Source organism: Colossoma macropomum, unplaced genomic scaffold (genome assembly GCF_904425465.1).
Source record: "Colossoma macropomum unplaced genomic scaffold, Colossoma_macropomum, whole genome shotgun sequence".
Lineage (NCBI taxonomy): Eukaryota > Metazoa > Chordata > Actinopteri > Characiformes > Serrasalmidae > Colossoma > Colossoma macropomum.
Genome location: NW_023494794.1, coordinates 30,186,461 through 30,202,713, shown reverse-complemented (window position 1 = coordinate 30,202,713; position 16,253 = coordinate 30,186,461). Strand labels below are relative to the sequence as shown.

The following is a 16,253-nucleotide window of genomic DNA, read 5'->3' as shown; positions in this document are numbered from 1 at the left end:
GTGGAATCACAGTGGAGGAATTTTCAATAAAGTGGCTGGTTAGTGTAAGCACAAGGGAGGTGTTTCCAATAAAGTGGCAAGTTAGTAAAAGCACAAGGGAGGTGTTTCCAATAAAGCGGCCAGTTAGTGTAAGCACAAGGGAGGTGTGTCCAATAAAGCAGCCAGTTAGTGTAAGCATAAGGGAGGTGTTTCCAATAAAGTGGTCAGTGGGTGGAAGTAGAAGATAGGCAGATGTGCACTTTATGGCCAAAAGTATGTGGACACCCCTCCAAATTATTTAGTCATTCTGAGTCCAAACATGTTTTGATGGCATTTTGATGTTGGGGTCATTTGTAAAAAAAAAAGAAGAAAAACATGACTTTTTTGTTCTTTGTATTATGTTCCACGTGGAATGTCTCTTTAAGGACTACTAACATTTTGGAGCCAAAAACGTCACCTGCTACGTCGGCGAAACCATCCAATCACGTTTTGTCTGCTCATATTTTTGTCCAATGGGAGATGGTCTTCTTCAAAGGCCCGACCCTCTTTTTGCCCTGTTCTGGCCCTTTAAGGCGGCGACTAGCCGTTGAACAGCGCATCGGCCAATGAAAAGCGAGAGTGGGCGGTGTGGAGCTTGATTGCCGGCCCTGTGCTCCAATCAGAAGCTACAGTTTTACACGTGACGTTGGAGTATATAAGCCCATTTCGCGGCGAGTTCGCCCTTTGTCATAATGTCGGCAGGTTATGAAGAAAGGTAGGAGAACGACTGGAGCGTTTTGTTTTGGACTTTGTCGGTTTTGACGTATAACTTCACGATATTTATGTCGATTAAGCGACGGTTTATCTCGTTGTTTCCTTTATATTTGTCGTAAGCTGTTAAATGTGGAGTTTGGTTGCGGTTGCGGGGAGAAAAAGGGAGGAGAAAGAGAGCCGTTAGCCGGGAAGCTAACGCGGCTGAGCTCTCAAATATGTCCGATTTTGTCGAACCGACGTCAAATAAAATGGTCGGTGTTGCCATTTCCTCTCCGGAGGCGCTCTCGGGTGGTTAATCTGATAACTAACGAGTCCAAATTAAACTGATTCGCAGCCTCTTTTCCGAACGGTCCCGTTCCACCTTAAATAGTGCTGCGGTTACGTTCTGGCGCCTCAGTATTTAAGGTGGAACGGGACCGTTCGGAAAAGAAGCTGAACACCTCGTGAAAACGTCAGTAGCGTCTGAAATAACGTTAGCTTCAACTCTACGACTAAAACTCTGTATCTTAACTACTGATTATCACCTCCAAACCATAAAAAGAATACTCTAAAAAGCCTAAAATCACAGTGAACTCAAAATACTGTAAAAAAAAAAAATAAAAATGCTCACTGTCAAGTCTTCATTTGGCAGTGTAGTATTTAAAGTGACAGCGCCTCTAGAGGCTGCATGAGGGAATAGCTGCTTCCGAAACAGCTGAACCATTTTGGGGGGAAAAATATTGCGATTTCTTTCTAATCGATATTCTGACTGCAATTTAAATAGCTGTTCTGTAAATTATTTTGGCCAAGAGGACCACAGCATCCCATTTTTTCAGGCTTTAGTCTTGAATGCTGAACATGCCGGAACTGCCAGTTGTGGTTGTTTTGGTTGCCTCTGATTGGTCTAACTCATCTACAGGCACTTTTCAAGTGCTGGTATTAGGTCAACATTAGGGCAATATTGTTGATAATATAGGCTATAGTTTAAACTGCACTCTTAAACTGCATTTTCAGTATTAATCTGATTAATACTTTAGCCCTGCTTGGCAAAGTAGAGCCCTTTTCTTGTTCATAGGCCTAAGTAAAATGTCTGAAAATGTCCCTTAGGGGTGTAAAAAGCATCAGTGTATTGTGATGCATTGGCAACTAACTGATGTTTTATATGCACAGACCCAGAGAGCGGGACAATGGGCCCGAAGGTATGGAGCCAGATGGTGTCATTGAGGTGAGCTGCTATTTATTACTTTATTACCACTTATTATTACTTCTGATTCTCTTCCGGTCTGAGTTGTGCTTGTAGTGTCTACTGTTGGAGCTGACTGTACAGGAAAAGTCTTGACCCCTGTGCTGACCACCCACTAACACTTAGCTGTCGCATCTGTTTAACGTGGCGCAGGGTGTAGTCTCTAACACTGAGCTTTTGTTCCCTGCTTAAGTGTAAATGTACATCTTTCTTCAGTAGAACAGTGTTCATTTCTCTTCTGTTGCTTTTCATTCGTCTATCCAGAGTAACTGGCACGAGATTGTGGACTCCTTTGACGATATGAACCTGTGCGAGGCTCTTCTCAGGGGAATCTACGCTTATGGTTTCGAGAAGCCTTCCGCCATCCAGCAGAGGGCCATCCTCCCTTGTATCAAGGGTAAGAGCACATCAGTACAGATGTTACAGCTGTGAAAAGCGCTTCACATGCGCCTCAGGACAGATTTGTTTAGTTTGACGGCAGCTTTACTGCAGCCGCTTCACGTCTTGGTCATAATCTGTAATTTGTAATATTACTATTACTTTTACTTTCTTGTTAGTTTCATTTGTATTGTATTTTTATTTATAATTATGCTTTAATTGTAATTGTTACTAATATATCCCCTTTTCTGCCGTTTTGTTTTTCTGTTTTTACTTTGTATTGTGAAGCACTTTGAGCTGCATTTTTAATGCATGAAAGTCCTATATAAATGAATATGACTAGTACAGTTATGTACTAATTTAATGTATAAACAACTTGTGTAGTGCAGAAAATCTGCTTTGTGTAGGTTATTGCTTTATTTGCATCTTGCACATATTTTAGTGTGTATTTGAATAGATATTATTATTATTATTGTTGGTGTTATTGTTATTATTACTGTTGTGTTATTGTAACTATGCTTATTGTCTGTGCTTGTGTTGTCAGGTTATGATGTGATTGCGCAGGCCCAGTCTGGTACAGGTAAAACTGCCACCTTTGCCATTTCCATCCTGCAGCAGCTGGACCCGGAGCTGAGGGCCACACAGGCGCTGGTTCTGGCCCCCACCCGTGAACTTGCCCAGCAGGTCAATCACTGTGTCTGGACCTGGGGGGGAGGAGAGGAGTGGGAGGCAGATGAGTTCACACAGTGTAGCTTCTTGTAGGGTTCAGCATTGGTTAGAGGGCTCATTTGCATATTGCATCTTTGTTCATGATGATTAAAAATAGTCACCGTAGATTTATGGAGCTGACATCTTAAAGCTAAGCATAACTATCTTTACATTGGCTTTTTCAAATATTTTAGGCTTTTAAATAAATTGACCCCATGTATCCATTTTCTTTGTCATCAATTCGTTTATTTATTTTTCATAATTTAAAAATGCCAGCTGTCCTTTATGTTGCCAAGAAATGGTCCAAAGCAGCTTGATATAAAACCTTATTACCTGACAATACATTGCTGCTTTGGTGATGTCTTATGACGGTTTTCTGACTAAGTGCTATTTAAATTGAGATTATTTTCTGTTAGTTAAAGGTTATGCTTTTTTTGGTAAAGAAGACCCGAATATCCACTTTTTCTGGCTTGAGGCTCGACCCCTGAATGTAGTGTCAGCCAGCCAGTAACACAGGGAAGTTTGGTTGCCTCTAATTGATCTAGCTCTCCAAGCAGTTCACAAGCTGTGTTATTAGGTTAAATTTCTCCTCTTAAAATTTAAGACGTGGTTGTCGCTCTTAAATTGCGATTTCAGTATGAAACGATTAATCTTTCAGCCCTAAGTGTCAGCTGTTGTTTTGAATGTTCTTATTAATAAGCCTGTATGCATTATGCTGTAGGGATGAACTCTGCTTCCTTTTAAAGCTGTTCTGTGTTTGTGTGCAGATCCAGAAGGTGGTGATGGCTCTCGGAGATTATATGGGCGCTACCTGCCACGCATGTATTGGTGGCACTAACGTGCGTAACGAGGTGGCAAAGCTGCAGGCGGAGGCTCCGCATATCGTCGTGGGAACGCCAGGCCGCGTCTTTGACATGCTGAGCCGCAAATTCCTCTGTACGTATGCTTTCCTTACAGGGTCGGGAGGGTTACTGTAAAAATGAACCCCGTTACAGATCAGAGTACCCGGGGAAAAATGTAATTGTGACCTAATCCAAAGAATTACGGCCTTAAAGTAGTGTAATCTGATCATTACTTTTGGATTACTTGTCTAATTGAAGATGTATAATTACACTAAGAGAGGGAAAAAAAGTCCACAGGACTTTTCAGCAGGAATAACGAACCAAACACAAACTGCACTAATTGTAACCTAATACAAAGGATTTCTATATTAAAGTAACATAATCTGGTTACTTTGTTAGTTTTGGATTACTTGGCTTTAATTAACAACATATAATTAAATGAAGAAAAGAGAATTTCAGCAAGACTTTTTAACGGGAATAAAACGCTAAACTGCACTTTTTTGAAACAATGATATAAAGATATTAAGTGACTTAAATATTGAGCCTCAGTCACTGATCTCTCATTTTTAGCAAAATAGCCAAATCTAAGTGGAGCAATATGTGAATATTTCAAACATAACGAGGACAAATTTGTATAACAATATAATTTGTGTTCAGACATGTATACTCAAACGCTGAAGCTCATAAATTAACTCTGACCTGCAGGAAAGTCATTTTTAACAGGAAAATCTTTAAAAAATCAGTAAAAGCTCTTAGACAAACACAGGAATAAGTAATCACTGGAGTGATCCAGTACATAAGGTCAAAAGCAGTATACTCTCTTAAATGGTTCTTCAAGGGTTCTTTAGTAAAGGAAATGCTTTTATTTAGAACCATGAGCACTCAAACCCTTTACATGATTACAGGGTTCTTTGCATCATGAAACGGTTCTTCAGATTGATGGAGAATATGCTGTAGATGGTTCTTTATAGAACCTTTCTAGAAAGGGGCTCTGCTATTATAAAAATACCAAGCTTGTAACAGTAGAACCCTTTCGGTGATATATAGACCCCGCCTCCTTAATATTTGATGCATATCGACACTCGAACTGCATCTAATCTGTACCTGTAATTAGTTTCGGCTGTTCTTCAGTTCCTTTATCATTACGGTCATTCAGAGTTCTGTCTGTATAGCAGACAGTATGAAGTTCACTTATAGCATTTTTATGGTTTTATGCACCAAAAATAGTCTAATTTTTTGCATGACCATTTTCACTCTGGACATCCCTCACAATTGAACAGGATGTTCTTGTTGCTGTGCCTGTAAGGCTGATATATGGACATGAGCTCTGTTATGAAAATGAGAAATATTTTCCATTATATGGACCCCTTGAAGGGGAATTCAACCAATTTTCTAAATTTTCTTTTATAATTAACTGGTTAAGATGTGAACAGAGCGGTTCAGAGTGGTTTGGTGTGAAATGCTCTGTTCTAGAGAAACTTACCGAGTCAGAACTGTTCACAGTGGTGGTGATAGGAACCAGACGTCCACCTCTAAAAGCTCCCTCACAGAAAGTTCCTACATGAAATGGTTATGAATTCACTGCCTGATGACTGAGACACTGTTTTATGATAGTTTAGAGAACTTAAACTCCATTCATGGTGGAGGGATACATGCAGGGCGCTGTGAGGCAAAATAGTCCCCAAAGAAAACTTATTATTTCAGATTTTCCACTATTTTCCATCATCAACATTCCATATAAACTCAGAAGACTCGTGTAGGTTCACTGGTGGTTCTGGATAGTAATTAAAATGTCTATTTGTGTTGTAGTCATGGCGACCCCTGGTTCCTATCACCACCACTGTAAAGACATCTGTATATGATGCATCGGCTGTTCCATATAACTGATTTGTTGACTAATTGCTGCAGTGATTGTTAATGGTGTGAATGGTGTTAACTGCTCGTACGTTTGCAGGAGCCTTTGTTCTCTCTGTTGATAAAACCTGCCTTTTTCTGTTTCACAGCTTCCAAGAACATTAAAATGTTTGTGCTTGATGAGGCTGACGAGATGCTGAGTCGAGGTTTTAAGGACCAGATCTACGAGATTTTCCAGAAGCTTCCCAGCAGCACACAGGTCAGAACAGGACCGGCTCTCAGGCTGTTCTGTGTTTGTGAATGTTATGCACAGCTGCACCGCAGCATACAGACGTCTGGAGAGGCCGTGAGCTGGGGCTGTACTTTTCTGGATTGCTGTCTTGATCATGACTCAAGTGTGTTGTGATCTCAACAAAGCTTTTATTCAAGCTCACAAGATAATTTAGTCGTGATCTCAAGATAACTATGTTGATGACAAGATCTCAAGAAAACATCTCGATCATGAGATAATTAAGTCATGGTCACAAGATAGTTGTGATCTCAAGATAACAATCCACAAAATGGTAACTACCTCATGGCCTCTCTGGACTTCAGTATCACCTGTTTGAGGTTGTGATAGCTGCTTATTGACCACTGACCAGTGGACACTCAGGAAATCACTAAGCACTGACCATCACGCCGGAAACCCTTCATTCTTCATTCAGTCCACATCGGAGACTCGTGAAACGGCGTGCAGAGAGTTTACAGCTGCTGAAGCTGCTGCAGTGGGTTTGGAAAGTAGTGATGAAGATAACGGAGCATTTAGATATGAAACATATGAGGATCATGATATATGAAGAGCCTTTAGAGGAGAATTTAAGAAGAGATGAACAAATCTAGAACACACCCTCAGACCTCAGAGGGTTGATCAGTCTGAATGTCTGTCATTTTAAGTTATTTGAACGTGTATTGGGCTTTTTCATCGTGTTTCTCTGTTTCAGTGAAGTTTGGGTGTCGGATGGAAAGATTTTATTATATTTCTGTCCCCTGGTCTGTAGGTAGTGCTGCTGTCTGCTACCATGCCTGTGGAGGTTCTGGAGGTCACCACTAAGTTCATGCGTGAGCCGGTGCGAATCTTGGTGAAGAAAGATGAGCTGACCTTGGAGGGAATTCGTCAGTTCTACATCAACGTGGAGAAAGAGGTCAGAACAATTAGACGTACAAGGGCAACGTTAGCGTAGCTGTTTGGAGACGGTGGGGATTAAATCGGCTCCTTCTGCTGCAGTAATGAGTTTAATACAGCTTGTTATAATTAAGATCAGATAAATACGCTGCTCCTGCACCATTAAGACATTTATAGAGCACTTACAGTCCCTGGAATAGACTGGTAAATGTGAAATATGATAAATAACTAATGGCACCTGGAGAGAATTACCACTTGTGGGTTTCTTAAACACTACTGAGTCCAAAATGAATGGGTTAATATATGCTGTCTGAACGCATCTGTACTAATGTAGTGTAGGACTCCAGAGCTCCATGTCTCTTTAGCACCCTCTAGTGCTTTAGAGGAGTAGCAGTGTCTGGTAGAGTGAGGGGCTGTTCTCCACTGTGGCTGGGCTTCTTCTCCCTCTCCACAACTAACACACAGCCAACACACACTCGCTGTGTAACACCAGTACAGATCTGTACAGACGTTTGGTTCCATCTGAAATGATGAGACTGTCTCGGCCGTGATTGTTTACACCATCATCAGAATAAATACAAATAAACAATAATAAATAGTGATCTTACAAATTTAATGCCTGTATTTAGTTTTAATCTGTCTCTTTGCATCTCTGAGGCTGTTCAGTACTGTATGTATGTATCTCTCTTACATGTGAACCCATTTTTGTTTACTCTGATCTTGTCTTCTCCATCGTTTGGCATTAAGCCGGTCAGCTTAATCACATTCATGTTCGTCACATAACAGCTTTAACTGATCTTTTTCTTTATGCTGTGACTTTTCATTAATATTTTAAAGCATTCTCTGACTAATAAGCTAAACTATAATCACTCCTAAACCCTTTAAGCATGTTCATATTGGCAAGTCTTGTCAAAAAACTCACTGTACTCACCTTTTTATAATGTAATAACAATTTTTTTGTCTGTTCACAAACTTAACCCTTTCAGATAGACGCAAAAGGCATCTGTCTGCTGTTTACTTTTAACAGCGTGATTTCTGAATGCTGTTTATTTGATATGCAAATCTGATCTAACAGTGGAAAATTAAGATTTTTATACAGTTTGTTATAAATGGCCTTTTTGAACAAGAAAACACGAACAGGAATCTGTCACACAGTCGTGCTTTATCATAGCTCAGATTAAACGAATCAATAATAGTCTAATTTGAGGTTAATCAGAATCAAGCTTTATTGGCCAGGTTTGCTTACACACACAAGGGATTTGGTTTTGGTTACAGGAGCTCACAGAATCAGAGATTTACATGTAGTGAATAAAATAAGAGAAATTGCTACCATCACTCTCATACACACTCGGACGCACCCAGTCATACCTGTAAACCGTACATTGTGCAAAGAATGAGCTAAAGTGCTGAGTGCAGCAGCAGGTAAAGGGTGTATAGTGGCAAAGAAAGGGGTCAGTGAGGTAACAGACAGATCAGTGGGGTAATAAGACAGGTAATTGGGGTAATAAGACAGAAGATGCTCGTAGACATTTTACTGTAAAGTTTTTTTTAATAGAATGTGCTAGAACAGGAGGTTTTAATTAAAATTCAATAAGGTGCAGTTAGAGAACTTCCTCAGATCCAGAACATCATAATGTCTAACTTGTACTATGATTCAGTGCCATATACTGTTTACTGAAGTAGCCTAGTAGGTATATCAACATCTTATACAGTCAACAACTGAATGTCAGATCAAAGTACAATTCAGTATTTCAACAACATTGGTCAGTTTTTTCATTTTAGAGCAGACAATGTGAAATAATCCGGCTCACTTTCTTCGACTGCTGTCTCGCCTCGTCCCTCCCCTGTGTGTGCGTCACTCGCTCAAGTCTCAGTGCTCATCGTAATGCACAGATCTGATTGGCTGAGCAGCATCACGTGATTTAAAACACATGCGATTGGTCTGAGTTTCGCGGGTCGCTAACCCGGTACCGTAATGACTAGAAAAGTAACGCAGGTTAAAATAGGACCACCCCATCAAAATTTAATTCTCCATAGTTTATCGGTTATAGGTCCAGGTCTGCATAGGGCAGCGTCTGTATCTGGACTCGGACCACGGTCCGCCTGTTAGTGACCTCTGACATAGAAGGACGCTAAGAAGGACATTCTCAGTTGCCGTAGTTGCAACACCTGTGTAACGTTCAATGCACCACTGTTTCCATTTAAATAAACATTTTGCCACGTTTTGTTGGGGCTGAACGCAGCCCAGGTTTCGTTAAAGAACAATTCAGTTTGATATGCTGATCACTTCGAGTTGGCTGTTTGAAACGGGGATTCAGGCTTTAAGAAATTTTATTACAAATTTATTCATAGTGTTCAGTATTTGCAGTTGATTACTGATCAATTTCCTGTCACAGTTGAAGTTTTTAATGTTTTAATGTTCAGAGTGATAAACTGAGGCGATCGTTACAGCTCTATTGGTCGTCTTCTCACTGTTCAGTTTTTGCTGTATATCATTAATTGTGCACGTTTTCCTCTCCTGATTGTCCCTTTTGATTGTGTGTTAGGAGTGGAAGCTGGACACTCTCTGTGACCTGTACGAGACTCTGACCATCACCCAGGCTGTGATTTTCATCAATACTCGCCGAAAGGTGGACTGGCTCACTGAGAAGATGCACGCCAGAGACTTCACCGTCTCTGCTCTGGTGAGAACGCAAGAACACAAACTCTCGGTAAACTACGGTCTGATTTGCTGTGATGAGGCTCTGCGGTTCCGGCTCTGGTGAGGAGAAAGCTGGGGCCTCTGATTGGTGCGGCAGTATTGAATATGTTGGCACCACCAGGAGATCATGAGTTCTGATCCTCAGCGATGCCACAGCCATCCGTAAGCAGGAGTTCATAACTGTCCCTCTCTCTGGGTGCGTGGGCTGGTCCTCCTTGTGGTGAAGCTTCCTGTCTGGGAGCATGCTCAGCTTGGAAAATAAACTAAACTGATAAATTACAATACAGTATGCTTTTCTGAGCCTATAGTGTATATCAGTGCTTGTAGACACTGAACGTTTCATTATAAAAGAATTAGTCCTGTTTAACCGGATTTAGTGCCAAATATTTAATAATCACTGTTCAGTTTTTGATTTTTTTTTAATGTAGCACTGCTGGATATTTTCTTTTGAATCCTGTTGATTTTATTTGAGCAGAGACTCATTTTTCTTGAGCTCTGCACTAAACAGTTAAAACATCAGGACCACATTGTGTTTGGGATGATTGAGATCTGATGGGAGGGCTGAGCACTGGAGTATTTAAGTACCTGCCACTGTATAAAGCAGTGAGTGAACGCACCTTTACGCTCGCTGAACTCCATTTGCTGTAGCTGGTCTGCTAATGGCACCTTTGAGTTCCACCAAGCAAAGGACTTGGTTCGCTCGTTCTGCGGCGGATTGCTTTATTTCCTCTTTTTTCCTACTTCCGAAAACCCACCACTTCCCCCACATTGAGGCTCTTCGTCAAAGTCCTTGTAGGTTTGAACTGAAAACAGCCCAACATAAACATTCATCTCTTTAGGCTCCCAAAAAAACCCTCTGGATCCCAAAAACTGGTATTCAGGACAGTCCTGGATTTTTTGCAGCAAACGTTCCGCTGTCTGAACACAGCCATACTAATGTAGTGTAGGACTCCAGAGCTCCATGTCTCTTTAGCACCCCCTAGTGCTTTAGAGGAGTAGCAGTGTCTGGTAGAGTGAGGGGCTGTTCTCCACTGTGGCTGGGCTTCTTCTCCCTCTCCACAACTAACACACAGCCAACACACACTCAGTGTGTTCTGAATGTATTGTATGTTTATTGTTCAGTGCAGTGAATTATGAGACACTGATTAATTTCCCTCTTCTCTGTTCTCACTCCCTGTTCTCACTCCCTGTTCTCACTCCCTGTTCTCACCATCTGTTTGTCTCATACGTTTTCTCTCTCAATTCTCTTTTCTCACTGTCTTCTACACTGTTTCTCGCTCTCTTTATTCTTGCTCTGTCGTCTTGCTCCATCTCTGCTCTTTCTTTCCCTATTTTCTCTCTTCTGTTCTCTCTAATCGGTTGCTCTGTTCTTGTCCTCTAATTTCTCTCCTCTCATGCTGTTTCTCTTACTCTGTTCTCACTTTTTATTCTCATTTTTGTCTCACTTTCTCACTGTCTTCTCTCTTCTGTTGCTCTCTCTCTTACACTCTCTCGCTCTCCCTATTTTTTCATTTTCTGTTTTCTGTCTGTTATCTCTCCCTCTTCGTTGCTCTTGTCTCTCTCAGCATGGTGATATGGACCAAAAGGATCGTGATGTGATCATGAGGGAATTCCGCTCTGGATCCAGCAGAGTCCTCATTACCACCGACCTGCTGGTGAGTGAATGTACTCCAATACTCCGATATACTCCAGACTTTTAGATCAAAAACCTCACGAACTTTGAGCAGCGCAGACGTTTGTGCTGTGCTGTATTCAGAAATGTGTAAAGACAATATAATCAAACTAAACTGCAAAACCAGCTTCAAATGCACTACTTTTACGAGATTCAGCTGTTTAGCCCCGCCCACTCAGCCTGCGGCAGTTTAGCCCCGCCCACTCAGCCTGCGGCAGTTTAGCCCCACCTATTCATGTTGAAGTTATAAGGGGAGTTTTAGCCCAGACTGCTTTCTTAGCGAGGCACAATACTGTACAGCCAATCAGAACAGAGTTCATTTACATATCAGTCTTAAAGATGCAGTAACAAGTCTGTAACTGTAAGGGACGGAGAGAGGCTGGAAAATGATTATGCAGAAATAAATGATGGTACATAAACCCTGATTGTAGGTTGAGCTCAGAGGGAAAGTGAGTGCTCGTCTGTTCAGTGTCCACCTGAACGAAAAGAAGCGTTCACAAACATCACTAATGTAGTCTAAGTCTCCAGAGCTCCATGTCTCTTTAGCACCCCCTAGTGCTTTAGAGGAGTAGCAGTGTCTGGTAGAGTGAGGGGCTGTTCTCCGCTGTGGCTGGGCTTCTTCTCCCTCTCCACAACTAACACACAGCCAACACACACTGTTCTGAAGGGTCAGTCAGGCTTTGTGAATGTGTTTTTGTATGAATTGTGGGCTAGAAAAAGTAACATTTTTAAGGAAATGACTCCTGCAGGGATGAGTTAGTATTGAATGTAGGGCTGCAATGATTAATGAGGTTTTTTGCTTAACTGCGTCTGTTTATCACGGGTCAATACAGTGAGTCTGCGGTCCTGTGCAGTAGCAGCACATCTGATGAGAGTGAGATAATCTGCCTGCTGATGGTCAAGCAGTGCTTTTCTGTAGGAGTAGTGATCTCAGAAGTCAGAGGTCAGGCTGTCGAGAGCTCTGTTGATGCTATAAAGACGAAGCTGAAGTTGGGTCTCCTATTCAAATCTTCCTTTCCACCTTAAGTGCAGCAGTTCTGTCCTGCCACCTGTGTCATTAAAGGTGGAGCAGATATTTTGAATAGAAGCCAAATTTGTGCAGTAATGTTGGTTTTAATCGCCAGTTCAGTCCATCTTTTCCTGCTGATCTGGATTGCGCACTCCCTGCTCTCCACTGCGTTTCTTTCTGAGAATAAACGGAAGCGAGCTGGTCAGCGAGTCGTCCGTCTGGAGCAGAAAGAACTGAATTTAGCGCATATGAAACTGTTTTTGAGCATCATAAAACTAGAATCTAAAACATGGTCTGAACCTCGCTCACTGACCAAAAAGCCATATTTAAGACGCCGTGGTTAAGGCGATGTTCCCTCTGTTCTCCTGCACCATTCACAACTGTCTCAGCAGCCTGCTTAAGGTTGCCAGATTGGGCAGAAACCCCTGGAATAGCATTTCATGTCAATTAACAGCCATAGTTGTTTATTAGTGCTGTTTTTCATAACCTTGTATGTGAAGTTTCACTAACAGGTAATAATAAAATTTGATTATCCATTCAACCTTAATTATTTAAAATCTTAGCTTTCCTTAGTTATATATGCAAGAATATTCAGAATTTAATATTTAGTAATTGCAGCCCTAAAGCCGACAGACACTGTATTGAATCGGCCATCGCGTACAGCCTGCGCTTTATATACTCTCACTGTACAAAAACACTCGGTTCGACTGACGTGACGCAACATGGGAGCTCACACTGCACGTGAAACACAGCCACTACTGTCAGCTCTGTCTCTGGGCAATTTACACTAAAGCTGTTTCGTTCAAAACGTGCAGCGCCTCAGTCTCGAGCAAAAACACTGGCTGAATCTCAGACGGCTTCCTGCTCCCTACATAGTGCACCATATGTTAGCCTTTTGGGATTCAGCCAAGTGTGCACAGGTCCGTACTGGACAAACGCTGCACTATTGTGGTGTAGAAGCCAAGGAGGGGCCGTTCGAGACTCGGGCATTGACAAACCACTACAGCAGCTTTGCTAACTTGTGGCACAATGTGCACTGAAACTACAGATCACTGTATTTATAACTCAAACGACGCAAAGTCGGCATATACGGACGCCGGTACCACAAATGTTGACTTTTTTGCCTCCGTGTAGGAGCGCTGGTTGTGACTGCTATAATCGCAGCGTATGCCTGGCTTAACTATATCACTGCTGTCTGAACAAAACCTGGTATCTCTGAAATAGTAACTTTGCAGGAGACGCAAAAAACATACTGTACTTTTAATGTAAGTCAATTTAACCAGACTTTTTTCTTGTCTTTTTTGCCATTTTTTTGGGGCCATTCATGTTGAAATTTACTCATAATATAAAGGACGGTAAGCATTTTCAAACTGTCTAAAACTGAAAAACAACAAAAATGGAGATAGGAGGTTTTGGTCCGACAGTAATGATATATTGAGTGAGTCTTTCACAGTAGTGTTTGTGACTAACACTTTAAAACATCTCTTCTGCAGGCCAGAGGTATTGATGTCCAGCAGGTATCTCTGGTCATCAACTACGACTTGCCGACCAACCGAGAGAACTACATCCACAGGTAAGACCGTCTGCTGTTCCCCAGAAACAGGATGGAGTTGAGAATAGTTCTAACCGCTTGGTCCTATTGGGGTGTTAAAGGATGGTATTTTGGTGGCAAATTGGTATAAAATAAAACGTTTATTAAAATAATGTACTATTAAGATGATCCTCAAGTCAGTATACTACCACCTGTTGACCTTTGTGACCTCAATCATAATGTCTGTGCTGTGATTGGCAGGATTGGCAGAGGAGGCCGTTTCGGCAGGAAGGGCGTGGCCATCAACATGGTGACGGAGGAGGACAAGCGCACGCTGCGCGACATCGAGACCTTCTACAACACCACCGTCGAGGAAATGCCCATGAACGTGGCCGACCTCATCTGAACAGCCAATCAGATCTCAGAAAAGTCTCCATCCTCCCCGCCATGCCGAGGGCTATTCCACAAATCAGGGCTTCTCACGCAAGCTGGGTGATTAAAGCCTAAAACGAGGCTCGTCCGAAAGGTCCTGACAGCTTTAGCCTTTAAGTGATAGTTTGGCCAGACTATCTCAAACGCAGTCGATCGGCCGAGACGGTGCCTGAAGTTTGATTTCGTGGTTTTAGCGGCGGAGGTGCGAGGCTAACCGCTGTTCTTATTTGAATCTTCCATTCCACCTTAAATGGCGTTGCAGTTATGTTCTGCTGCACCATTTAAGGTGGAACGGGAAATTTACATAGGAGTCAAACTTCACAAACGTGTTTGAGGCAAGTGATTTAAGGCATGCAGTTAGCGCCATGCTAATCGGTGGGGTATGAGCTTCCATTGCTTGCTAGCTACATTAGCCTTGTAGCTCCAGCGCTAAAACTACAGAAGCGAACTCCAAACTCCAAACACGGCTGATGAACTACGTTTGCGCTAATGGAGGAAACTGCATTTGATTTTTCACCAAACTGTCGCTTTACATTACCCAGCTCACCCCTGATTTGCCGAATAGCCCACCCCTCCATCCCCACCACACCCTACGCTCGACGTTCTTTTCCACCTTTCATTCTTCCACCTTTTATGCAGTCAGATGAAACTTTAAGTAAAGGAGCGGCTCAGATGTGCTGATGTGTCTAGTAGCCACCAGCTGGCATCGTTCCTTGCGTAATGCTGCCTGGTGGCTGTGGCTTCGTTTGTTTTGACTGAGCTGTTCCTTTAATAACTCGGCCACCCTCTTCTCAGGCTAGCATTAGCGTTAGCGCTCTCATCTAATCCGACCTGCTGATGGGAGTTGTAGTTTTTTTGTGGCGATTGGACTACATGTTCCATTGCCTCTGCAAGTGCATTTAAAGGAGTAGCTTAACCAAATATGCTAACGTGGCTCACAGTGAATGGACTCTTCCGTTAGCAGGTGCTAACGCTAACTGTAGCGGTTTGTTTTCCATTGTTAGCCACGCTAGCTTTTGGATGGACTGTTCCTCGAACTTGAAGCGCTGTTTCGTGTTACGGATGCACTGAATGGTCAACATGTAACAATAAATACATTTTAAAATAAAATTATTGCTGAGGTCAAAGTTTTAGCGTGTACTGTAACAATGAGCCAAAACTGTCCGATCAATTTGACTGAAATGCGATAATCAGTAATCGAACGCTGCAGTAAAGACAAGCCTTCGGTGTTGATAATGCTGAGGTGAACACTACTGCCCTCTGGTGTTAGGAGGTCTGCTTTGGGTGCAAAATGTGTGTTCATACAGCAACAGAAGCTATTTATTATTCTTTTATACATGTACGTTTTCCATACGGGGGCGGTGGTGACTTTAATAAAGCTCAGAACTGAATCATAACCGGTTTGTGTTTCTTTATTAGTTTTATTTTTAAGTGGTTAATATATGAAGTAAATCATGTGTAATAGAGTTTAGCATGTTAAGGAATGCTTCAGATCTTTTTCTGATTGGTCCAAAATGATAAAATCTGGTGTGCACTCTTAAAGATGGTTCTCCAAGGGGTCTTTAGTAAAGGCAGTGGTTCTATTTAGAACCATAGAGCCATTTGCATGCTTAAATGGTTCTCTGCATGGTGAAAAGGTTCTTCAGATTGATGGAGAATGTGTTGTATATGGTTCTATATGACACCAAAAAGGGTCCTGCTGTTGTGACAAGCTGGACATAGTAACCATAGAAGAACCCTTCTCAAGAAGGTTCTATATAGAACCATATGCAGTGCATTCTCCATCAATCTGAAGAACCATTTCACCATGCAGAGAACGCAGGGTTCTAAATAGAGCTGTTGTCTTAAGAACCCTTGGAGCATCTTTTTTTAAAGTGTGTGGATGAACATTGGTTTAATGTGATTATTGATGAGGTTCATGTTTATTGACGGTAAAATCAATTTCCTGTTAAATCAGTGCTGCCATGTGACCTTAATGCTAAATTTGATGACCTATAAAGTGATGACTCA

General features: G+C 41.9%; 1 protein-coding gene across 1 annotated transcript; it reads left to right on the top strand.

The window, feature by feature from the left end:
• The first annotated feature begins 653 nt into the window (after nt 1–653).
• LOC118814922 (eukaryotic initiation factor 4A-I) lies at nt 654–15,640 on the top strand. Its single transcript, XM_036580810.1, has 11 exons — nt 654–733; nt 1,882–1,936; nt 2,219–2,351; nt 2,877–3,016; nt 3,808–3,976; nt 5,886–5,995; nt 6,774–6,917; nt 9,445–9,582; nt 11,165–11,254; nt 13,774–13,853; nt 14,073–15,640. The coding sequence occupies exons 1-11, from the start codon at nt 711–713 to the stop codon at nt 14,215–14,217; spliced, it is 1,227 nt and encodes a 408-aa protein (XP_036436703.1). The 5' UTR covers nt 654–710; the 3' UTR covers nt 14,218–15,640.
• Nucleotides 15,641–16,253: the final 613 nt, after the last annotated feature.